Raw genomic sequence first — 24,481 nt, forward strand, 5'->3', positions numbered from 1 at the left:
GGGCTCTGCCTGTCGCTGGCTGGAGATGGGCTCGAGGTCGAGCGTGTGACGGTGGCTAAACTCCCCTGCCTTTGTCCTTCTCTCTTCAGGGCAGGACTGGGGCGCGCGGAGGAGAGCCGTTCTGGCCTGCCGTCCCTCCTGGTGTGGGCAAACAGCAGCCTTCTCCGCACGACTGGAGCCTCTGGCTTTTCATCCCCCCCCATCAAAAATCATACCTGGGCAGCGGTGCTGGTGGACTTTGCCGACTGGGTTTAATTCTGGGCGAGCAGAAGTCATCTGGGATAAGCGAGCAGCACGTGAGCGTCCGTCAGGTGGAACAAAGGCAAATGTCGCTGTAGTGTGACGGTGTTGGTGGCTAACGGCTCGACTCGGTAACGAGGGCTGCCCTCTGCAACCAAAGTTGCTGCTTTGGAGGTCAGGCTCCTGCCCTGTGGCAGAGCTGGCCGGTGGGGAGGGGATTTTCCCTCTTCCTGAACTTAACGGCCTCATTGCTGTAAAAGCTGTGTACAGCTCTTCCAGCACTCTTATCACACAGAGCCCAGGGGCTGCATCTGAGGGTTGCTTCGTTATCCCTTCCGTGAAACGAACCGGGAGCTCTAAGAGGGCTGATAACCGCGGGTAGTGTCCAAGCTGGGGGAAGCTTTCTTGTCCAGCTTCTGGCAAAGTGCAAGCGCTGTCTCTGGCTCACAAGCACCGCTTGGGGCTTTTTTAAACTTGGTTCGGAGCCTGGGATCTCTCACCCAGATTTGTAAGTCAAGATCGGCTCTTTCCAGGGCAATTCTTCTAAGTAAAAGTTCGATAAAAAATGATTGATGTGAAGCGGTAAGAGCTGTTCTCTTTCATTTGAGAGCTGGGGATTGAAAGCTAAATGCTGCGCTTGATTTAAGGCAAGCTGGGGTGGTTCTGTGACCAGCACTACGTCTTCGGCAGTGAGATGATGGCGGTCTGTTCCCAGGCTGCAGGAAGGAGTAGCTGATTGCCAGAGGGAGTATTTGAGAGCCCTTTCTCTCCCTGCATGGTCAGGATTTGTGGCTGGGAAAGCGCAGCCTGCTTTCCTCTTGCACTCCTCTGAAGCATAAGGTGATGGCCGTAGCCAGCAGCACAGAATAAGGGCAACGCTGGGCTTTCTGGTGGGAAATTCCTAGGTGTGAGCGAAGACGAATTGGCATTATGGCGTGGTTGCCGGTGTCGCTTCTCAGCGGTGAGAAGCTCCTTGGCTGGTTTGTTCCAGGCTGGTCCCAAGCAGCTGCTCGGGAAGCAGGGGTGAAAGGGACCTGTCGTCGCCGATGACCTACGGGCTCTCCGGCAGCCTTGCGAGAGCACGGCCGGGCTGACTGGTAGGGATGCAGCGGGTGAAGCTCTGCCTGTTCCTGTTTATTCAGGGAATGTTTCGGATACCAAACTCTTCACAGAGATGCTTGTGATGACTGCAAGTTTATGGAGACTCGCTACTAAATTTAGCTCTTATCAGGAGGAAAAACAGGCTTGTCCTTTTCCAGATTTGGAAGAGAACCTAACAGCTCTCTTTGCTTTGAAATCAAGTCATAGGTCCAGCATCTTTCCAGGCTGGCCAAGGTATGGTCCGTATCTTCTGGGCAAAGCAAGACCCAAGCGATGGTTAACTGAGCTCGCAAGGAGAGCAGGAATGTCAGGAATGCTTTAGAAGTGGCTTGGGTATGTCTCGGGTCTTCAGAGCTTCCACGGGGCTCCTGGAGGGCTTGGGGCATAATTGTGACGAGCACTTGCAATCAGGTTGGAGCAATTTAGGAAGCAGAAACGCGTTACTCGCCGTAGCAGTGCTCCTGGGCTGCTTGCGGCAAGGCAGAGCAGTTTGCCTAGAAGTAGCTGAAGCGAATGCACGTCTCCTTTGTGTTGCACTGAAGCAGATGTGCTCGTGGGTGCTGTGTCTTGGTGGATGGGAGCAGAGTAGTGTGTGTTAGGCGTTCAGTTTTCTTCCCCAGTTCTGTGCTCTTCTTGCATTTGTCTTTAGCTGACAGGAAAAGGCTCGCTTTCTGGGTGCGAACGTGCCATGTCGTACCATTGAGAAACGGTAAAAACTGCAAAACTTGTTTTAAATATTCAAGGGGGTGCATGAGCCTTAAAGAAGTTTTAGTTGTGTCTGAAGTCTTTAAACATAATTCAGTAACTAATAGCATGAGAAATCATCGGTAGGGAAGATTAGTGAAGTTTAGACCAAAGCGAGCCTGGAGCAACCAGAGCAGTTGAGGCTGGGGGGGGTTTCCAGGGAAGCAGATATGTGATGGATCTCTAGGCTGGTCCTGGCGTGGTTTGAAGGCTCTGCAGTCACCTCCGCCTTGCTTACGGCTTTTCTGCTTTCTCTTTCGCAGGAATGGGGTGAATGTCGAAGGAGCAACACACAAGCAAGTGGTGGACCTGATTCGCGCAGGAGAGAAGGAGTTAATTCTGACGGTGTTGTCTGTGCCTCCCCACGAGGCAGATAATCTTGATCCCAGCGATGACTCTTTGGGGCAGTCATTCTACGACTACACAGAAAAACAAGCTGTGCCCATCTCCATCCCCACCTACAAGCACGTGGAGCAAAACGGCGAGAAGTTTGTGGTTAGTATCAGCTTGGATGGTGTTTTCTGGAGATAGGATGCATCTGCACTCCGAGCTGGTGTGCTCCTTGCTGTTAGTGACAATTGGTGGCAACGCTCTCTGTTTGTCTTCAGGGTGGAGCAACATTAATTTATCATTGACTGGTTTTGACACTGTCTTTCTTAGGCTTGCTCCGTCCTCACTCTTGCTGCGCTCAGTTACTCTTTTGCAGCTATTTCCTGTGTGCTGGGAAGCTTTTTTATTAATGTTTCTGGAATAGCTTGATCTCTTGTGAAGATTAAGTAGGAAGTTATTATTTTGTTCGTATAAGCTTTTGTATTTGTATCTCCTGTTTTACACCAAGTGTTAAGGACATCTGTGATAGATGTAAAAGCAAAGGGAGCAGATGTCTTGAAGCATAGCTTCCCATCTACAGAATTTCTTTTCCCTTTAGGGAATGTCGGGGGAAATAGCTGTAAAAAGTCTTTTTCCTTTGGGTTCCCTGCCTCTTCTGTTGCGTTTATTGGGGAGGCTGGCAGTCATTTTCCTAGATAACGTGATCTGTCATCCAGGTACCTGACATGGGTGCATCCTCTGAGGCTTAAGGTTGATTCTGGCTCATCGGGGGTGGCTGGCTGCGGCTGGTAAGGAAATGTTTGGAGAGGGACCCAAAACGGGTTGGACAAAGACACTCGTCTGCAGAACTGCGTCTCCTTGCTACACCTGGGGTGTATTTAACCTCCTCAGTCGGCCTGACCTGGCTTAGCTCTTCCGCTTGCTTGCCTGGCTGTGTAGTGTTCACAGATGCTGGGCTTGCGAGCTCCCTCGACCGCCCCGGCCCCCAGCGCCCTGCGTCGCGCTGCTGGCCGCTGCTCTGAGCGTGCCTCGGGTCCGCGCCCAGCGAGGATCCGCAGAGCCTGCAGCCGGACCCCAGCTGGCCCCGAGTTTCAGTCAGCGACTGGTAGAGACAGACGCATGCCACAAGGGCAGTATTCTTCCCCCTGCAAATAGCTGCTTATTGTTAGGAGCACAGTCCTACCTATGTCCAGACCACGTTTTTCTCCTGCTCTGTGTCCTCGTTTTTCCAGAGCCAGGGAACTGTGCGGCCATCAGTGGGGGTGGACGATGAGGTGGAGGGACTTGGGATGAGATGACGAGTATCGGGTGTGTTAGTTGTGCTGCTGCCTTGACTCGTGGCTGGAAGATTTGTGCCGCTGGCTTCCTTCACCCTCCCAGACTGGGAGGCAGGTTTGGCTGGAGCGGTCGCCCTCGGGACACGCTTGCGTTGCAGTGTGAAGTGCTGGGGACAGATGACAGACGGGCTCATCACTTTTTCCTCTCTCCGCTGAGGACAGAGGCATTTTCCCAAGGAAGACACGAGCCAGTGTCAGTGTGGCAGAAACAGCGTGTGGTGAGAGCGGAAGGGTGCAGGGGGTTCAGCCGCGCTCGGCTCGCCAGAGGAGTCAGGCTCCGGTGCAAAGCGTGTCGCTTCAACGAGTCACCCTGGCACGCGTGTCCCTGAAGGGGACAGATGGGATCCTTGTGGATCCGCAGCCTCACGGGGAGCGTGTGCTGTCCCATCCCGGCGGGATGCTGTCGGATCAGGTGTGCCGTGTGGGGCAGGAGAAAAAGGGTCCTAGAAACCAGAGGATCTCAAAGAAGGGGGGGTCGAAGGGAACCTCTTCGCTGGACTGACAATAGCTGCTGCTGTTCGGATCTAGCCCCATCCTGGCACCTTCTCTCGAGGTGATGCCGGAAGGGTTGAACACGTGCCTCTTTTTAAGGAAAAAGCTGTGGTTTTGTTGGAGCGCTTTCCTCTTGTGAAGGTTGTCAGGCAGGTATCTGGAGCGCAGACGTGGAGGGCGAGCGAGCTGGGACCGCTCCAGGCCCTCATATGGGGAGCAGGTTGGGGTTCTGAGTCTTTTGGGCGCTGCTGAAGCCACCCTCGGTGTGTCTTCGGCACGTGCCTCTTGCTAGACGACGACTCTGTGCTCTGCCAGCCCTTTGGCTTCGGGAGGACGGTGGAGGGTGATGCTCCTCTCCTCAAGAGGAAAGGTTGCGGTTGCAAACACTTCCCTTGTGTAACACGAAAAAGCATGAACCTACTCTCTTCCCCGCTGCATCCCTTTCCTGGTGTGAAGCTAATTAAGGTAACGCTGCTGTTTGGGACCTCCTTATCACTGAGGGCATATTAGCAATGCCTAGATAAGAGCTTGTTTAACTTGCCTGCGAGACTGAGCAGATTGGCTTTAAAAATGGAGGCGGCTGGTTAATGAACGGGAAGGGAATTCCCTGAAGAGCATCGCAGTGCTGAGAAATGTCCTGCGAACGTGACTCTGCTATGGGTTTCCCCTATTTGGGACCAGAGTCCTATTTCCTTAACGGTGTCCAGAACGAAACTGGAGGAGTGCACGCATAGTGAAGAAACTGGTTAACGTGGAGTGCTCCTAAAAGACAAACAGTGCTGCTTCCCCCCTGGGATCTGCCCCACGGTCGGTACCTCGTGGCTGCCAGGGGCTGTGTCCAGACACAAACCAGGCCTCCTGCTTGGTTCGGGACCTCTGTGTCTCGGGGAAAGCTCTGGGGCTTTGGCTGCAACCTGAGGCTCAATTCTGCAATGAACTGGAAATGCAGCAGTAGCTTCAAGCCCATCTGGAAGGCGACGAGGCTTTTGTTGCCAAAAACAACTATGCGGTCAGCACGGTATTGCTGAGGAATCTGTCTGGTGGGGGCTTGGCGCACCTCGGGGACCCTCCTGTGTGCAGCTTGTGCGGGAGATGATCCAGGTGAACGCCGGGACGGCTGCATTGGGGCTCAGGGCCTTTCGTAAAGGATTTGGGTGGGTTTCTCCTCCTCTTGGAGTAGAAAGGCACCTTGAACTTATGCTGATCCTGCTGCTTTCAGATGGAGGTAGTAGTTGGGACATTCCCCAGCTCCAGGGGTCAGCGGTGGCATATTTAACTATTCATACCAGTTTCTCATTCTAGCTCAAACCCTCCTAATTTAGTCTTGTGCTACCTGTGGGTCTGGGAAGGCAGAGCTGTGCCAGTTTGGATTTGGAAAACTTTTCTCACCCCAGTGAGCCTCTTCTCCTCCCTGCAGGTCTACAATGTTTACATGGCGGGCCGCCAGCTCTGCTCGAAGCGGTACCGGGAGTTTGCCATCCTGCACCAGAATCTGAAACGGGAATTTGCCAACTTCACTTTTCCCCGTCTCCCCGGGAAGTGGCCGTTCTCTTTGTCGGAGCAGCAGCTGGACGCCCGGCGGCGAGGGCTGGAGGAGTACCTGGAGAAAGGTACTGAGCTGGGAGGAGAGCCCAGGCAGCCGGACGCCGCCTTCCTCGCAAGCGGGGAGACAAATCCTCAGGGAGGTCCAGAACTTCCCGGGTATCTTTTACCTGTGAGGGGAAGAAGCTCGTTTGTAGCTGGGTTGGATTTTACGGCTGAAGTGGTGGGAGGGAGCTCAGACCTGCCACAGCTTAATGGTGCACGTGTTACCGGCTTGCAGTGCACTTCCAGCAACAAAATGTATAATTAGTTTTCTAACGCATAACGAGGGATTTGGGGAGCAATGACCCCTCATTCCTGTGATGCTGTGTTATTTTCTTAGTTGCCTGGAAGCAGCTCAATTAATTTGTGTGAGTTAACAGCCTCTTTCCTTACCCGGCACCTGGGATTGAAGCCCCCTCTTCCCGTAAGATGGATGTGGGTCAGGTTTTCCCCACCCCGCTGATATCTCAGCCCTGCCTTGCCCAGCTCGTTCGTCTTCATCCTCGTTTTCCAGCTGGCTGGAGGAGGGGGCAGGCTGGTTGCATCTTAGAGGCAACACGATACAGTCCGGGTCCAAATTATTTGCTGAACTTGGCCTAAATTCCCAAATAGTTTCAGTCCCTCTGGAATAACGGTTTTTTTAGAGGCAAAAGTACTATTTATGAAATTCTCGCCCGCTTTTAAGTGTAGTCTAAACCTCCTGTTGGCCCTGTGCCTGGGGCCTGGATTTCACCCACGGGGAATATCTCAGTGAGTTACTCAACACCTCTTGTCGCTTGCTATTGTGGGGGGTTCAGACTGGATCAGTCTTCGTGCCAGGACACCTGATACAGACCGGAAAGCACTTGCTTTGAGAAGGTTTTTCCAGGCTGGAGATACCACCTTTGTTTCACGCCGCCCGCAGAACAGACAGTTGTTGTTTCCATGTCGCTTTTGGGCCGGTCCCGGGAGGGGAGGGCTCCCCCTTTCCCTGGGCACCCCACTAACCTGCGCTCTCTGTCCCGCAGTGTGTTCGATACGTGTCATTGGGGAGAGCGACATCATGCAGGAGTTCCTGTCGGAGTCGGACGAGGTAGGCACGTAGGCGATGGTGCTGAAGCTGTGCCGTGACCTTCCTTGTTACAGAGGCCGTAAATGCTTGGTAAAACTGGATCAGAGAGCGAGGACGTTCCCTGCCAAGGCCTCAGCTGGTTGAATAGAAAACCATGGCAAAAAATCAAGGCTGGAGTTTGCTGTCTGTCGTTGCACGCAGGAAACCTTTTCTCCATAGCAGCTGCTCTCGGAGGTGTGCACAGAGCAGGAGCAGCCACGAGGCCTCATTGCGTTCCCTGGCTCTCTGGCAAGGGGAGACCCGGCAAAAAAACGCATTCGCTGACTTTCCTGCTGGTCTCTGTGCTGGTGGCGGCCCAGGTAGCTTTGCATTTGTGAGCTGTTTGCATTCGTCAGCCTTTGGCGTAAAGGCAGCAGGCACTCTGAACACCAGTCTGTCTGACTTGCTCCTCCCGAGACGCGAGTTGCAGGCAGCAGCGGTGGGTTGCTATTTGCCCTTCAACTGTTGTTCTTTCCAACCTTTCCATGGTGCGTTAAGTTGCCATGTCCCGGAGCTGGCTTTCGCTCTTCACTGGCAAACCCGTGGATGGAAAATCCTACCCCGTCGTGGTCTGAAGCGGTTTGCTCAGCTTCCTGTCTCGGAGCAGAGCTCGCATCTTCCTTCTTCCAGAATTTCTCTGGTGCAGACTGGAATTGGATTCTTGAGGCTTGCAGAGCAGCTGGTTGTTAGAAGCAACCATTTTAATTAGCCAGTGCGGGGCAATAAATAGTCCATAGAGCCTGGGGCTCAGTTCGTGTGATGCTGATTTCTGTCCTCTCTTCTTCCCTCCTTCAGAATTACAACGGCGTCTCGGACGTGGAGCTCCGAGTAGCATTACCAGATATAACAACAGTGACAGTCAGAGTCAAAAAGAACAGCACTACAGACCAGGTGTACCAGGTGAGCTACTGGTTTTTTGCCTTGACTGGAAGATTAACATAATTCGGACGTTAACAAGACCCCGTGGGCACCCACTTGCTCCTCTCGAGTGCAGGTGGGCACCAGTGACGCTGCTTTGCTGTGGCAGAGAGGACAGGGATGCTGGAGAACTCTAACCTTGCGCCGTGCTGAAGCAGCGTTTTCGCTGGCAGGCTTGGCTGCAAGGACAGAGTCATCGCTGAATTAATTTTCACTGATAATATCTTAAAGCCGGCGGATGGCTCTAAGCACTAGACAGATTGTGTGTAATGGCTTGCAGTGGCTGCGGTGGAGGAGTTGGATCCAAGAGCTGCCTGCAGCCAACACACGAGTCTCGCTGTGGCTGTGTGGCAGGACAGCAAGTTGAATATTAAGTGTAGTGACCCTTTTGGGAATCCTCTGGCCAGATTACAGGTTTGCGAGTGGCCGGAGGCCCAGTGCTTTAAGTGGAAAACTGAGGACGACTGACTTCAACCAGCACTGCTGGAGGAAAGGTGGAAGCTGTTGATGAATTAGGAGGAATAAGATGGTGTGGGGGAGACCCTTTTTGAAAGGGGAACTGAAAATGTTGCTGCAAGCGAGGGAGCCAGAGGGTTGCGAAAGAGCAGGCTCTCGGGAGCTCCGGGTCTGCACGGCAGAGTGGGATTCGCGGTCTGTTCGTGTGCCTGGGACACAGCCGATGGAATTTCCCGTCGCCTTCGCTGAGGTCTGTGACTTTTGGCTGTGGTACTAGCGTGCAGGACCGAAGCATTGTTGGAGAAAACTCCTAGGAGAGGTGTGCACGGCTCTTCTATTAGGAACTGAAGCTGGAGGCATCAGAAGAAAAGATGACCTAATTGTCAGCCATGGTGGCACTTAAAATCTAGAGCAGTTTACAGGAAGGGGAAAGCAGGAGCGTCCCAGCCCTTGCTTAAGAAAACATCTGGTTTTACTGGAAGAGGAAAATTCAGGTATTCTATCTTGACTGACACCTCGGGTTAGGGAATACTTGGGAATAACCTGTATGAAGCCAGCCGTACCCCGGACAGCTGCTGGCTCCTGTTTCTCTCACCCTGTTTTCCTCTTCGGTTGCTCTTCAGGCTGTGGCTGCGAAAGTCGGAATGGACAGTATTACCGCAAACTACTTCGCCTTGTTTGAAGTGATCAATCACTCCTTTGGTAAGTCTTCTAATCCCCTCGGTGCTGACGAGCAACTGAGGAGCAAGCTCTGCAGCGCCAGCAGAGCCCAGTGGCCCTCTCATTTAGGTCTTATCTCTACTCGCAAAATCAGAAGCCCCCGGGAGGGATCGGGCAGGCACAGTAGGCCCTGATAATGAGGAGCCCTCAAAGTTTGATGGCTTTTTTTGCTGCTGCTTGACTTTCCCTTTCTTAAGCAGTTCAAGGAGACGAGCTTTTTGTTAAACCGAGAGACGCATTTTACTTTAGTTCAAAGGGTCCAGCGAGCTTAGAAAAAGTGGGCAGAGTCACTGCAACGCCGCTGTCTCTGGAGAGGGGGGTACCAGCAGTGGCTCGGGATGGATTTTTTCCTTTTCCTTTGCTGGAAAGGAAAATGGATCGAGGGCACACTCAGTCTGTACACATGTAGGTGTGGGTGAGTGTCCAGGTCCTGGAGGGGATGTGCTGCAAGCTGCATCTTAGCTTCTCGTTGTCCTTCCGTGGTTAAATCCTGAGGGTATTTGAGGCCTGACTGTGGGATTCCGGGCGATCATTTTGGCACTTAAGTAATTGCCGTCCTTCCAGCTTAGCACGTGCTGGGGTCTCCTGGCTGCTGTTCAGATCCCTGGCCGCAGCAATTGATGATTTCGCCCAGCTTCATGTTGGGTTCGCTGAAGCTGTAGAGAGGCCAAAACGTCGTGGTCACGCCACAAAATGGGTGTAGTGGTTGGTTTGTGGTTTATTTTTTCCCTGTGCTGCGTTGTCAGCCAAGTGTATTTCTCATTCCCAGCTGGGTATCTTCATTTCTGGATTGTCATCTCTATATGCCTCAAACTCATCCTGTTGTTACGGCAAGCTGTGCCTTGTAGGAAGAGATTTCTAGGGCTGTTCCTCGTGCTCACAAGATTCTGGCTGAACGGCCGGGGCAATTTTTAGCTACTTAAAGCCCTCCCCAAAATGACTCATCTCACAGAACAGGCTAGGTTTGCATTCAGATGCTGACCCTGGGGCAGCCAAGATCGCCAGTCTCCTGTAAAACTGTTGGCGTCGCAGAACTGCCTCTGCCACTGGCTTTGTGGTCGCTTTTTGAGGGTTGCCGGGTGCTGTGTGTCTGAGCAGGACACGGACAAAGTGGGGGAAGACCAGGGCCAGAGGGTCGACATGCTGCGAGATTGCCGAGGCCAGGCAGGGCTGCACGGGGAGCTTTGAGCAGGAGTACCTGCTCCTGGGAGACGGGATGCTGCAGCGCGCTGGCACGGTCTCGTGCAGGAAGCTTTTACGGTGCCAGACTCTTAACTGGAGCTATTAATTCCTCGTTCCTGTGAGCACTTCTCAAACTGCGCTGGAAAGTAAAAACTCCAGTTAACCTTTCTGGCTTGTGCTTTCTGGACACTCACCGTGAACATCCACATCTATTACTGTCTGGATACACTCCATTTAATTTCTTTCGAAACCATAAGCTCCATCCGCAGTAAGATAGTGACCATATCCCTGCCTGATGAAGGAGGCGTACTGGCACTCGCCTTTTTTTGTCCATCATAGCTGGGTAAGGCAGATCCGAACACAGTAAATGTCTCGACGGGGGCTCGCTGGTGGCAGCCTGCCAGGACAGGGGGGACCTTCTCCAGTGCCCCCACGCCGTGGGGACAGTGCATAGGTCCAGGGCACTGTGGTCCTAAGGCTTAGGCAGGGTGGACCTCCCTGTGCACAACAGGGGATGAAGTCAGGCTGTTGTGCTGATGCTTGAGAGCCGCGCTGAGCTCTCCGACGGCCGAGAGGCGTTCAGTCTCACGCGGATTCCTGCCTGTGCACTGGAGGACCAGCGTGGTCCGACACTATGGAAGCAGGTATTGAAAAAAGCTTCAGGGAGGAAGGTCAGGGAGGAGAAGGAAGAGCCTTGGAGCAGAGCTGGGGTCCTGATCCCGGCTGGCTCAGCTGAAGGGCATCGCCGATGTTGACTCGTACGGCAGCCAGGCCGCAGTCACAGACGACGACGCTGACGCTGTGCGGGGCTGTGTGCTTACCTCGATGTCGTGTGCTTTTTCCAGTGCGCAAACTGGCGCCCAACGAATTCCCCCACAAACTCTACGTGCAGAACTACACCTCAGCAGTGCCGGGAACGTGCCTGACCATCCGAAAATGGCTCTTCACTACAGAGGAGGAGGTGCTTCTCAATGACAACGACCTGGCAGTCACCTACTTCTTCCATCAGGTGGGTAATTTTTTACTGGAGGTAAGGCAAGACAAGTGCCCGGCTCCCAGAACTGCTCCGAACACCACTATCCTTTGGCGTGCTGGCAACAGAGTGTGAAGTTGAGGGCCAGTCCTGCTTGGGTAACTTCAAGGAGCAGAAGTCCATGGTTGGGTGAATTGGCAGTGCTGTGGTGAGCTTGTGGCCAAGTCACAATCGGACCGGGAGCAGGACTTCTGCCGCTCTCACTGCGGGGAAGTTGCCTTCCCAGAGCGAGCCAAAAGGATCCTGAGAGGCTGCGCTCCTTGGGTCGGGTAGGTTTTCCTCAATGCTGTGTGTTGTCAGTGAAGATGTCTGTGACCAGCTGGGGAGCAGACTTCTCCCTGTTCACCCTAAGGAGAGGGGACGTTTCTGCCTGTGACTTCACTTTATGCAGATTCTCTGGGATGAATTGAGTCCGAGAAGAGCCAAGTTCTCCCGTTGCCTGTGTAAAGCCAGTCTAGGACCAGCTCAGAGGTAGATAACTGCAAAGTTCAGGAAGATGAATCTTGCGCTGTCTCGACCACCAAAAATGCTGTCCCAACGCTCTCTGAACTGGGCCTGTACCAGCCTCTGGTACAAATTGAAATAAAAATAGTAGTTGTCAAATTCTTTGATCTCCTAGACTGGCTCTTTACTGGCTGGCGGTTTTACAAGTCGCTTTGTGACAGCGGCAGGAGTCCTTGCTGGAGTGTGCAGCTGAGGAGCAAAAGTAGGGGACGTGTACCTGCTCAGCCCTGAAGGAAAAATACATTTTCATGCCAACGCTCCAGCAGCACAGTGGGTAAAAGCCAGCACTGCTCTGCTGGAGACGGCTGTGTCTGGAGTGGAGGGGTTGTGCCAGCCTGTCCTTGCCTGTGGCTGAAGCCAAAAGCAGCATACCAGGTACCAGCATGTCCAGACCCATCCTCTTTTGCCAGGGGACCTTCTTCCAAAGTCCTCCTAGACGCCTAGGCATCTGTACGCTCCCCAAGGCAGTCAGAGGCTCGTGGCAGGAGTCAGCGAGTGCGAAGAACCACCCCTCTGAGCCTGGCCATCCCTCTGCCTCCCTGGGCACACGGGGCACCTTCCGGGGCTGTGAATTTGGGTGGCTGCTCAAAACAGCCTCGGGGCCAGCCAGGGAAGGCAAAGCTTTGTGACTCAGTGAAGAGATCCTCTACTCTGACCTCCTGGGTTTCCTTTCCCTTTTTCTGTTAAGGCGGTTGATGACGTCAAGAAAGGCTACATCAAAGCGGAGGAGAAGTCCTACCAGTTGCAGAAGCTGTGCGAGCAGAGGAAGATGGTCATGGTGAGTTACCCTACCTGTCCTTTTGCTTTCCTTCCTATTTGCAGTGCTGTGTCTGGAAAGGAGACACTGGCACAGGGTGCCCAGAGAAGCTGCGGATGCCCCGTCGCTGGAAGTGTTCAAGGTCAGGTTGGACGAGGCTCTGAGCAACCTGATCTGGTGAAAGATGTCCCTGCCCGTGGCAGGGGGGTTGGACTAGATGATCCTCAAAGGTCCCTTCCAACCAAAGCATTCTATGCACGCAGCCTTGAAAAACACATCTTTCTTGGAAAGCAATAACCATGGAGAGCTGTGGGGGTGTGGGCTTAGTACCGGAGGGGTTGGCAGGGCGTGCAGGCACGCAGGAATGCCAGGCGCAGGGCTGGGCCGTGCCCGAGGGTCGGCTGCTGCACGAACCAAAACCACCCCTCGTGCCTGGCGCGTTCGAACAGCGGCTTGTCCTTGGCAAGATCACCCATTGACTCGGCTCCAAACAAGGCAGTGATAAAACCTTGTGGGTTATTGCCAGCGTTGAAAGGTGAGGTGCTTAACATGTGGTGTAGCAATCCTTCACCTGCAGCCCTTCAGGGACGGCTGTTTCTTCCTAGTACTTGAGAGGCAAAGGTCTCTTTCTGCCTCAGACTGCCTCTGAGATGGCAGTGCTGGGCTAGCTGAGGGAGGCGTGGGTCCTGGCCTGCTCGTAACGAGAGTTCCTCCCCGCTCTGTGCCTTAGTTTCTTTTTTTTTCGTCCGGCAGAAGTCTTCCCGGACTGCAAATCCTGTGTCAGAGCTCGCTGTCTGGTCGGGGATTTTCTGCCCTTTATCGCTTTGCCCAGCAAACGCTTGGGGGCTTGGTATGACTCGATGAGCCTGCCTGGCGTGGGGGAGTGAAGGGGATGCCCTGAGCTCATCTGCCAGACGCAAGCTTGGCTTGAAGATCAAACAGCAGAAGAATCTGACTTGTAAATAACTCCCTGGGTTGCTCGGGGCTGCTGGTACCGAGGGAGCGCAGGCTGCCCTTTCCCTGACTCGCTGCACCCCGCCTGCGTTCTCGGGGCCAGCTTGGCTCCTCTCGAAGAGCAGCGGCCTTGGGAAGCGTGGCTGGTCTTGGTCGGGCCTCTCCTCAAAGCCCCTTTGACTGCGGTAGTTCTCAGAGTCCCTGCGGGGGGACTACCTTGGGCTGGACCCCAGAAGGGTCACCTGAAATGCTAAGCCAAGAAAGTTAATTATTAACTAATGATAAGGATCGTAAATAGACGCTTCCTCCTGTGGGTTGTCTCATGGCTGTTTTGTTTCTGCTTGTCTCCCTGGCTTTTTAATGGCCAAAGAAAGATCTGAATCTTTGGAAAGGGTATATCCCAGCATATATATATATATATATATACACACACACACCCCCACATCCCCCCCCAGGTGCGGTAGGGCCCTGCTCTAGCAGGAGGTCAAGACGACGACGTCTGTGTCCCAAGGAGCCTATGAAGTCAAAGTACTTCATCCTCTGCCTGCCCCCATGTTGCTAAGGGTCCTGCCTGGAGCACAATGCTTGAGAATCTGCCCCTTCCTCCAGTCTGGATGTGGCTTGTTCCTCGGTTAAAAAGTCACTTCAGACTTCGTCGTAGTTCTGCCCTGCGTAAACCTTCCTCGTGCAACGAGAGGTTGCAGGGCTCTGGAGCCCCGGCCCCTGGAGAAGCTCCTGGCTTCTCCCGCGTCCCGAGCCGTGACTCTGAGCTCCCAGCGCTTCCCCGGTGTCCTCACAGCGCTGCTTGGCCTGAGCTACACTCAGAAAGAAAAAAATAGCCAAAATACCTCTTTGGACCTTCTCATGAGTTGTAGCATTTGCATCAAAGGACTCTCAGAAACCCAGATCCGCCTCTTTTTCTGGCCTCATCTTCAGCCTGTAACGATCAGGAGGACGGCTCTAGCGAGAGCGGTGCGTTCGGTCCCAGGCTGCTTTGGCTGTTTGCTCAGATCCGTACCCTTGAGCGCGGTCACGCTGATCGGCGACTCCGGCTGCACCAGCTCTCCTGCAAAGGGCTTTTGGCGTTCGAGGCCATGAGGAGCTCTGTGCACGTCTGTGCCTGGATGGATCCACGTTTTGTGGAGGGGAATTGAGCAGCTGGAGGGGTCTCCTTCCTTCCCCTAGCACAGCCTGCGGGTTTTCGGTTTCCTTTGGAGGGGACCCAGCCTCCCTGGGCTGGGATGAAGCCCAGGATTTCCCAGGGGGTGATTAGCGCTAGGGCGTGCGAGAGGCGGAGGCCATGTGAGAAGCAGGAGGATGCAGGGGTCCCCTTCCCTTTGTCCGAGCAAGCTAACGCCTGCGGCTCTCTCTCCGCAGTACTTAAACATGTTACGGACGTGCGAGGGTTACAACGAGATCATCTTCCCGCATTGCTCCTGTGACTCTCGGCGGAAGGGACATGTGATCACAGCCATCAGCATTAAGCACTTTAAACTCCACGCCTGCACAGAGGAGGGCCAGCTGGAGGTAAGGGGGTTTCTGCCCTGAGGTCCCGGGGAGCTGGGCTCAGCCCCTGGCCTCCACCTTGGCTTTGCACCAGCACCCGCGGCTCTGGGGCTCAGGGCTGCTGCTGAGCGGCATCCGAAGGGATTTTGGCAGTGGTTGGGAGCGCGGGGTTTGGCTGGCTGCTCTGTGGGTGTTAGCGCGCGTTTCCGTTCTGCTTCCTCGGCTCGTGCCTGTCTCTGCGAGGCTGTCCGAGGCATCCGCGTTCCCCTTTCGCGCGGCTTCACTTTTGCCACCTGATTTCCCTTAAACCTCCCCTTCCTCGCGGTTTGCTGGGCTCTGGCCTCACTGGGCTTCGTCTTCCTTCAGAACCAGGTAATAGCATTCGAATGGGACGAAATGCAGCGGTGGGACACAGACGAAGAGGGAATGGCATTTTGTTTTGAATACGCACGAGGAGAGAAGAAACCCCGATGGGTTAAAATCTTCACCCCCTATGTAAGTACCCCTCTTCTTTGCAGATTTGCTAAGGAAAAGCCCAGAGCCTGCTGCTTTTCCCTCTAGAAGCTGGAGGAGCACCCTGTGCTCCAGCTTTTAGGGTGGGAGGAGACGCGGGGGCCAGTGGCCACCAGGAGGAGCCCGCAGCACGGGGAGCTCTGGCAGGCAACCGGTGCCAGACACTCTCCGGCTGGAAGCCAGGGCGGCTGTCTGGGGCTGCTCGCTGCTCTGAGAGATGCCTGCTTTCTCTTTGCAGTTCAACTACATGCACGAGTGCTTCGAACGGGTGTTCTGCGAGCTGAAGTGGAGGAAGGAGGTAAGAACCTGTGTCTGCAGGGAACCGGCTTCACCTTTTACAGGAGGCTTTTGGTGGCAAGCGTTTTTGGCTGGTCCTCAACGGCAGCTTGTACCGGGAGTAATCGGACGCGCAGAGGAGTGATACTGGGTCTCCAGGGAGCGCGGGGTAGACCGGCTGGCCTTCAAAGGCCTGGGCTCTGTGGGTGGAGGGTGTTTCATGTTGCACCTGGAGCAAGGAGCTCCTGGTGCTGGGAAAGCCTCATGCAGGCGTGACTGACCAGGATAACCAGTTCCCAGGCTGCGTGACTGCGGCCGGTCCCTCCCCGGTGGTTGCTGTCGAATGCGGATGGCAAAAGGTCCGTCCTCCGGAGAGATTATGCAGGTTGCTGAATTATTCAGAAAGGGTTGTGAGAGCCTCTGGCGAAAAGCTGCTGAGAAGTACAGAGAGGTTTGGGGTTTTTTTTCTCTGAATCCCAGCCTGAGGTGCCTGCTCAACCTTCTCCTGTCAAAGCTGGGCTTAGACCTGGCTCTGCGCCCCGGGTGGGGAGCTGCACGCGAGCCAGCCCACCCTGTCGTCTTCATCCCCACTGCTGTGCTTCCCCTGTCCTCTCCTCCCACCTGAGGGAGACGTTTTATCACCTGGCGTCCATCTGCTGCTCCTCCTTGGGGTTGCCCCACATCTGTCGTTCCCCAGGGACTGCTCCCATCAGCTTCGCTTGTGGGGAGGAGGCAGAGAGCAGCTGGAAAAGCCGCATGCAGTCAGCTTGCTCGGCCAGCCCCGGGGCGCTCTGGCCCGGGTTCGCCTGTGTGCGGCTACCGAATCCCCGTCCCGTGTCCCTGCTGTCCCGGAGACGTTGCTCTCCTTTGCGGGGTCACAGATAAGCAGCTGTTGGAGGTTGGATCCTCTCTTCTCGCCCTTGATCTGATCAGTGCTGCTGGCATCAGCCCTCCAGTTTCCACTGGTGGCTTGTTTCTGCCAGGTGATGGATTTGGGTACCTAAAACGGGGCTTAAATGCGGCAAGTCTGAAATGGTGATCCAAGAAAATCTGCCCTGTGGCTGCCTGCTCCTAAATGGGAACGGTGCCTCCCTCTTTCCTTACCTGGGAGTTCCCTGCCTGCGGGGCATCGGCCCACGGCAGGGGTGTTGGTGCTCATCCTCGGCGTGGCGGGGATCCAGGGTTGGCACCGTGCTGGCTGTGGGAGGCGTGCTGGAGACATGCGGAGAGCGCAGGGTCTGGACCATGGCAGCCGTGCTCACTGGAGGGTGTAACAGCGGGATGGAGGAGTGTAAACCTGGAAGAGTTTTCCAGGAAATAAGAAAATGGGATTCTTGGCCTGCCTTAGCTTGAGGGGGGGAAGCTGAGCCTCCCATGAGCGACCAGAGACCTGCAGGCAGGCAGGGGCGAGGAGACCTCCTGGTGCTGGGCTGTGCTCCAGTCTGCGGAGTCCCAGATCAGCCCGTTTATCCGGTGGATGATTGCAGGAGCAGCGGTCAGGAGCCTCCCCGGAGCCCGGACCCACTTTGTCCCGGCCCTGAGCCTTGCAGGAGGGAGCCGAGAGGTTCGATAGCGTGTGGTTACACAACTCAGCTTCGGAAAGCACCCAGCGCTCCCCGTGCTCCATGAGCAGAGCCGAGGAACTTGGCTCTGGGGCGTGTGTCCCAGCTGGAGGTGACATCTCTGTCCCTTGTAGGGACAAATCTTTGTGGCTCTCATGTTGTTTCATGAAGTAGAAGCTGCCCGAGTGGGTTGCCTGACGGATTCTCCGAATCCCAGCTCCTCCATAGCTCCCCGTGTCCGACGGCCATGGAACACTCCGGATCCCGTCCCGATGCTCTCCCAGCCGCTCCAACACCAGCTGTTCAGTCTCCTCCCATCCCACCTGGCTCTGCGTTTTTATTTATACCCTTTTTATTTTTTTCCCTTGTAAAGGTGGAGGAGGAAGCAACAGACAAGGATAACAAGAACTGCAGTAAAGACAATATGTGCAGCAAGGTAATTGGGCTGAAAACAAACAGCATCTGTGCTCTCTGAGCCAGCCTGGCTGCTCTGCTGCGGATGTAGCGTCTCTCCTGCTCCTCCGCTCCAGTGCCTGTTAGCGTAGGACAGTGTCCTTTCGTAGTGGCTTCTCCTTCCAGGGAGCCCGCAAAGTAAAATACCCTACTGCTGCTTTTCACGGGATAGAGATGGCTTTGCGCTTAAAGGCCTCTTTCCTGACGGTAGAAACACGTGGTCCCGACTTGCCCGTCTCCTGGACTCTGCCAGTCTTTGGAAGACCCGGAATATGACGCTGCAGCTGATGGCTGAGATCCGAGCCGCGGCTCCCTTCGCCTCCCCGCAGGAGAGGGAAAGGGCGTGGCTGGAAAGGGGACAAACGCTTGGCTCTGCACTTCTTTTAAAGGACCAAAGACTTGATCCTGCAAGCCGCAGGCTGGCGGTGTGTGGTTTTTCTCTTTTGTTGTTCTGCAGTGGTGGAGCAAAGACCTTTAGGGATTGACAGATGCTGTTTGCAGCGCTGCTTTAATAGCAGGGAGCAAAAACGCTTGTGTTGTAGCACCTAAATGCGCCTCTCTCCTCCTGCTGCTCTCTGCCCGGCCGATTCCGCATTCAGCCCGGACAGGATTTAAAGCTAAACGCTTTAAATTGCTTCAAGATGTACCGGGAAGCATCCATGAATGCTGCCTGCCTGTCTCTAGGATACCCCGTGCAGGCTTTTATCCCAGCACCTTTGCCATAGCGCAGGCACGGACAAGGCTTGCCGAGAGCCATCTAACGCTGTAATGCCCTGGCGTGGTGGTGCGTGCGGGGAGCTGCAGCCTCTGCAGACGCCTCTGCAAGCCGGGGGCTCGTAGCATCCTCCGCGGGGCTGCAGACGTGCCGTTCAGCCGCCGTGGACCCAGCGCTTTGCCATACTCCCACTTCAAATCTTACTTCTCTGCTCAGGCATCGGAAATAGCTGCAGGTTATTTAACTTGTAAGAGAGAAAGTGCAGTTGTGTGTAGTGAGGCTGAAAGTTGTTAACCCCAGCGGTACTGGTAGGTGCTTCTCTCGGGTAGGAGTTGTGTTGTGTTGGCTAGAAAGTGTTGGACATCAAAGAGGGCAAGAGCCCCTGTCTGACTGAACAGAAAGCTGTAGTAGACGGTGTGGGATGTGTCACCCGTTCAGGAAAGAGCCGTGAAACGCGGGGGTGTGGGAGCCTCCCGCCCTGTGTAATACTTCCTCTGCCAAACAGATCCTGCACGATAACGCTCCCCGCGATCGCGCTGGGGTAAACCCTCTAGTCCCAAAACACCGAGTGTGTGCTGCATGGGGCGTATCTGAGGAAGAACAGGCAAAGGTTTTGTGTGCGCAGTCATGCGTGTGTTCCTGTAGTGCCCCTTCAAACTTGAAAGCAGGTGTTTGATGTCTTCTCTACAAAGCCTGGAGACACCGAGAGGGATTCGCTCGTGCTGCTCGCAGGTGAACGGGGCGGCTCTGCAGAAACAGCCGCAGCTCGGCTTAGCCGTGCTGGGGCTCTGCGCCCCTTCTCCTCGCTCAGGGCGAGCCCCCAGGCAGGGACCGAGGATTGTCTAGCTCTGGAAACAAAACTGCAGCGGGGGAGCTGGTGGGTGAGTCGGGAGGGCTGGGGGCAGTGGAAGAGCTGTGCCCAGAGCTGCTGGCTCCCCGGGACTGCTTCGAACTTGTCCCTTGCTTATCCCCAGCAGCAAGGGAGCCAGTTTCCCTCCAGGGAGGAGGAGGAGGTGTCGGTGAGGGTGGCAGACCTCCCTGGGAGGATTTGTTGCAATCAGCACAGCCGTGCCAAGGAGCGAGCTGCGAACCAGGCTCTGGGCTTCGTGCTGCAGCCTTTGAATGCAGCAAAAGCTGCAAGAAGCAGCCTCTGCCATCGCGTCTCCTCTCCCCAGGCTCCACACCTCGCTGCAGCCCCGGCACCCATCGAGCCACGGGGAGCGATGGGAGCCCAGTGGCCACGGCTCGTGTGCCAGCCCGGCTCGCGCGGGCGCAGGAACCGGCTGTGGGTTGCGCTGGGCTCGGTTCTGCTTCCTGCCGGGGCCGCGGCTCGAGGGCTCGTCAAGGAGCGGCTCACAGCGCTTGCTGAGCATCGCCTCTTCCCCACAGCCGTGACGTCTCTTTCTGGGGCCGCAACAATGGCTCTGGAAATAGAAACCAGGGAATGGCTTTTCCTTCCCTCTTAAATCAGTTGTTCCTCAGCACTAAACATCCCATTGCTTCCCTGCCAGGGAAATAGATTTTTCTCCCATTCAATTTATACGCCTCTGCATGATTTCACCTGGTATAATGGGAGAAGCCCTTGGCTGCGGCTCCCGGGTGCTGTCTGCCCCGGGCTGTGCTCTGTGGATCACTGCCGCAGCTCCCGCCACCCCCAAAGCTCCCTTCGGGGCACGGTGCGTCCCCCCGAATGCTGCCTATTCCTACCCATCACCGGCGTTAGGGGAGGGAAGGCTGATTCCGGATCAGGAGTATTTCTGACCAGCCACTTGGTGATTTTCTCTCCCCAGCGTAAAATAAAGAGATTGATGGAATTTGGCAGATACTTTACAGATATATTTAGTGCTCTGTAAACTGCTGACTTGCCTCCCAAACCGCAGATGCTGGCTGATAACGCTGGGTGTGCTCAGGAAGAGCAGGTTTGAGGCTTAGCCCATCTGCCATCTCGCCGAGAAATACAAGCCCAGCTCTTTGTCGGACCCTTGTGGTCCCCGCTGCTCGCGCCGGGCGCTAAGGGGACGTGGTGGCCCTGTTGGGTCCCCTCTCCGGAGGGGGCTGAGGTGTGCACAGCTCCGTGGAGGATGAGCCTGGCTTGCTGCAGGTGACAAACTCCGTTCGGGGATGTCGGGATGGCTCGGTCCTTGTAGGCGAAGTTTTGGGAGGGAGACGGTGCCACGGGGCAGAGGGCAGTCACCGGGGACCCCCGTGACCAAGCCGGACGCGGGGAAACAGCTCCGTCCTCCTTTCGCGACAGCTGAGCTGCTCCTCAGCGTGGGTTAGCTCTTGCAAGCGTAATTTGGGTTATTTGCAGCCTCTGGCCCTTTTCTAGAGGGAGGGATGCTTGTGGAGCCGGGAGAGAATGGGGGCTTCCGGGGGGGATCCGTCCAATTCCCAGGGCTGCTCCTGGCCTCCTTCCTGCCCTCCTTTAATCTCCTGCTCGAGCTTCAGCCGTCGGGCTGAGCCACTTTCCTGCAGGGCATTATTTGCCTTCTCTGGTGGCCCCACGTGCACGGGGAGGGCTCGTTAGTGCCGGGGAGCAGTGGGGACGTGCCGGATCGAGGGCTCCCAGCAAGCGCCCCGGCTCTCCGGAGCAGCAAAGCCCAGGCAGGAGGTCCCCGCTGCCTTATCCCTGAGCTACCCTCCACTCGCGGGACTGCCCCTAAACGCGACGGGCATCCTCCTGCGCGGCGCATCCCAGCAGCATCCCAGCATCCGCTGGGACCGCTCCAGTGCTGGCTGGATGAAGCCAGAGGATGCAGTGGGGCAGCCGGGAGGGTGTCCAGCAGCCGGGTGCGAGGCAGAGGTGGGCAGAGCAGGCTGGTTAAATCATCGTGGGGCTGCTCAGTGCTGAAGTACCGAAGGGTAACGCCAGCGAAGCCCCGTAGAGGGTAGAAGCGGGGCTGACGGTGGGGATTTCGGCCCGGGCGGGGGGTACTTCAGCAGCCCTGACGCCGGCAGCGGAGATGGGGCCCCGCACCGAGGCCCCGGGAGTGCGCAGGTGGGGTGCAGCAGGACCATCCCTCGTCTGCTGGGGTCTTCTCCCATCTGGGATCAGAGCTGGCCCAGAGGAGAGCAGCACAATCATCCCAGCTCAGCCCGGCCTGGTGCCGGGATGCCCCCAAACCCGCTGCTCAGTCAGGGCCACGGCGAATCCCCAGGGCTGCCTAAATCCCGTCTGCTCCTGAAAGACCCGGCTTCCCCCAGCTCTCGCCGCCGGGTTGAGCGGAGGCGCCCGCGCCTGGGAGCCCTTAGCGCAGGGAGGGCTCGCGGCCGTGCCTGCTGGGTAGATCCTCTCCCCTCCTGCCGTCCCCGTTACCGGCCGGGAGCTCGCAGCGAGCCGGGATGCGGCAGTGGGGAGTCGGAGCCCGGGGCGAGCGCTGGGGACGGGAGCTGGGATGCGACGTGCATCGGTACTGGGAGGGCTCCTTGCTCCCAGCGCCGCGCCTTGGGGGAGCTCTCGGAGAGCGAGGGTGAGGTTTGGCTGCAAGCCCCTTCCTTCCCTGCCAGCTCCCCGGGCCGGTCGGGTGCAGCCCGGGGGTCGTTACTGGTGGGGTTGAGGGCTGTCGGGGTGGAGGGGGGTTCGGGGGAGCTGCAGGTGGTTTGCTGGGAGGATGTTTGCCCGGCAGCGAGTCCCTCGCTTCGTGCCGTGTCCGTGCTGGGATCGGGAGCGGTGCCGGCCGTCCCCGGGCTCTGGCTTGGGCTGGGTTCAGGCGGACCCCACGGGGCGCCCCCGGTCCCTTCTGCGCTCCCAGGGCTGCGGAGCAGCTCGGCAGGAGCGTCGAACCCAGCTCTTCCCGAGTGACATCGCGCTTTTAATGTCCTTTTTCTTCTCTTTCAGAATATCTTTCAGATGGTCAGGTCACAGCAGAGGGACGCGGCCACTTAGCCCCTCGTCACGGAAGAACATAACCCCCCCTTCCCCCAATTAACACTTAAAATTCTGTTATTGTATTAAAGCCCTTAAACTAAATATTATTAATAATAATACCATTTGTGAACTTCATGTTTATGGAATTAAGCAACTAGGATAAAAGGCAGGCTCGGCCGAGGAAAGAGGGGAAAGCAGTGTTGGATGGCAGAGGAGCTGCCCCAGGGTGTTCTGTCTCTTCCTTCGCTTGGGTCCTGTTCCAGAAGGTGGACTGTGCTTTTATTTTTTACAACTGGAACGAGAAACGTCATCCATTTGCACTGTTCAGACATATATATGTATGTATGTAAAAAAAAACCAAACCCACCAACCGACCGCTCCTAAAAAGCTATATATACAAAGGCCGTGCACGTATATACATATATATATTTCTTTTAAAATTTCATATCGGTGGCAGTACCTTTTTTAAGCTTGCGTTTTTACACGCATCTCTCTTCCCAACCCATCGTGTTTTTTTAAAAACTAACTTTAGAGAAAAAAAAAAGAGAAAAAAAGGAGGAAAAAAAAAAAAAGAAGCAACGTTACAGGGAAATACCTCTCCTGGCACAAGGACCTCTACACGTTTACAAGCTCTTGACTTTATTATTTTTTCCTGTCTTTCGGTTCGGTTCTGGGTATTTTCACGCGGACTTTGAGCGACCGTGGGGGACGTCCGGCTCCGGGAGCGAGGGGAGCCCAGCGGCGCGGCCGGGATGGGATCCTGCGGGTTCCAGGATCAGTTCCCTCGCTCCGGCACCCCGCGGCAGGGTGGCCGCCCGCTCCCCTCGCCGCCCCCGTGGGTGGTGGGCCGAGACCCTCGGGCTTTTCGGAGGAGACGGGAGAGCGCTTCCGAAAACCGGCCGTCTTCAGCCACGGCGGCGAGTGATGTGCCCGCGGCGCGGGTGGCCGAGCAGTGCCCAGGAGGAGAAATAAGGTAGAAAAGCTGCTTTCCCTGCTTTTGAGCTGGTTTTGGGCTGGTTTCTGTCCAGCTCCCCCAGGGAGCCGTGGGTTTGGGGGGGGTTGGTGGTATTTGGGAGATGCTGGTCCTGCTGCTTCCCCCCACGAGGAGCAAAACACAAACGTGGGGCGTGGGCGAGCACCTCGGCCACGCTGAGGGCCCCCCGGGCGCCGTGGGTGTGGGAGGGCGGCGACGCCAAGTGGGAAATGCCTGCGTTGGCTTTGTTTTCCCCTTTCTGCCCGGGTTTTGGGAAGGGGTTTAGCTGCCCCGCGCCGGGGTGGGAGAGGTCGGGAGAAGCCACGCGACGAGGAGGGGTCCGGGATGCCGTCGGCGGAGGGGCTCGGTGGGTCCCCGGCGGGACCCGGCTCCGCTCCCTCCCAGGGCCGATTAAGGGAAAAATGGATTTAAAAGCCCCGCCGGGGAGACGCCGTCCCACCCCTGCCCCTCCGCCGTGCCCCCCGCATTCCCAGCCTCCACGGGCTTTGGGGTCGAATTCCCGGTCGGTGCCAGGATCCCCCTGGCTCCTCGGCTCTCGGGCGGCTTTTGCAGCCGGGGCCGCCGGGAGAGAGCAAAGGCGAAGGCCGCGAGCCGGGAATTAATTAGCCCAGCGCCGGAGTAATTGGATTTGCGCTCGGCCGTGCCTCTCGCCCTCCCCGGGGCCGGTGTCCTCGGGAGCCCTGTGCCGCTGGAGGCCCCGGGGGGTTGGGAGAGGTGCGGGGACCCCCCGTCCTCGCCAGCCCCCGGCAAAGCCCCTGCGCCGGGGCTCATCAGTGGCACGAAAGGGGCAGGTCTCAGCAATAATCCCGCCCGTGACCCTCTTCGCGTTGGAGCCGGTGAAACGTCCCCCCCCCCGCCCCGATTTCGCTGCCATCCGCATCCTCTTTAATTTATTTGAGAGAACTCTAATTGTCTTTCACTGCAGTGTCTTGTATTTTTTATTTGTGAGTCAGAAATGTGAAGAAAACGACAAAAAAACCCGCAAAAAGAAAAAGGAAAAAAAAAAGCCCCCCCCTTCCCTCCCCCAGCTGCTCCCGGTGTCTCATTCCTCGGTCTCTAACCATGCCGGTTGTTTGGTAAAGTCACTTAGTGTAATTAATTGTAACATATTCTTTTAAATAAATTGATTTATTGATGAAACTACTGGGAACC

The 24,481-nt window shown here is 56.1% G+C and overlaps 1 protein-coding gene across 12 annotated transcripts in view; it reads left to right on the forward strand.

Annotated features, from left to right (window-relative positions):
- SNX27 (sorting nexin 27) overlaps positions 1-24,472 on the forward strand; it is a 34,720-nt gene extending 10,248 nt beyond the window's left edge. For 5 of the 12 annotated variants that reach the window (XR_012677628.1, XR_012677629.1, XR_012677630.1 and 2 more), the window contains 13 exons: positions 2,349-2,580; positions 5,662-5,854; positions 6,836-6,900; positions 7,714-7,818; positions 8,916-8,994; positions 11,040-11,203; positions 12,420-12,509; positions 14,820-14,969; positions 15,315-15,443; positions 15,700-15,759; positions 17,673-17,735; positions 17,964-20,568; positions 22,306-22,465. Coding sequence is in view for 5 of the 12 variants with exons in the window: in XM_075176180.1 (XP_075032281.1) it covers positions 2,349-2,580; positions 5,662-5,854; positions 6,836-6,900; positions 7,714-7,818; positions 8,916-8,994; positions 11,040-11,203; positions 12,420-12,509; positions 14,820-14,969; positions 15,315-15,443; positions 15,700-15,759; positions 17,673-17,735; positions 22,306-22,353 (1,378 nt within the window). In the remaining 7 variants the exon portion in view is untranslated. Of the gene's footprint in view, positions 1-89; positions 323-1,144; positions 1,338-2,348; positions 2,581-3,455; positions 5,346-5,661; positions 5,855-6,835; positions 6,901-7,713; positions 7,819-8,915; positions 8,995-11,039; positions 11,204-12,419; positions 12,510-14,819; positions 14,970-15,314; positions 15,444-15,699; positions 15,760-17,672; positions 17,736-17,963; positions 20,569-22,305 lie in introns of those variants that run through there. The other 7 variants (XM_075176180.1, XM_075176182.1, XM_075176181.1 and 4 more) reach the window with 5 other exon arrangements.
- Positions 24,473-24,481: the final 9 nt, after the last annotated feature.

Source organism: Calonectris borealis, chromosome 29 (assembly GCF_964195595.1).
Source record: "Calonectris borealis chromosome 29, bCalBor7.hap1.2, whole genome shotgun sequence".
NCBI classification, from domain to species: Eukaryota; Metazoa; Chordata; class Aves; order Procellariiformes; family Procellariidae; genus Calonectris; species Calonectris borealis.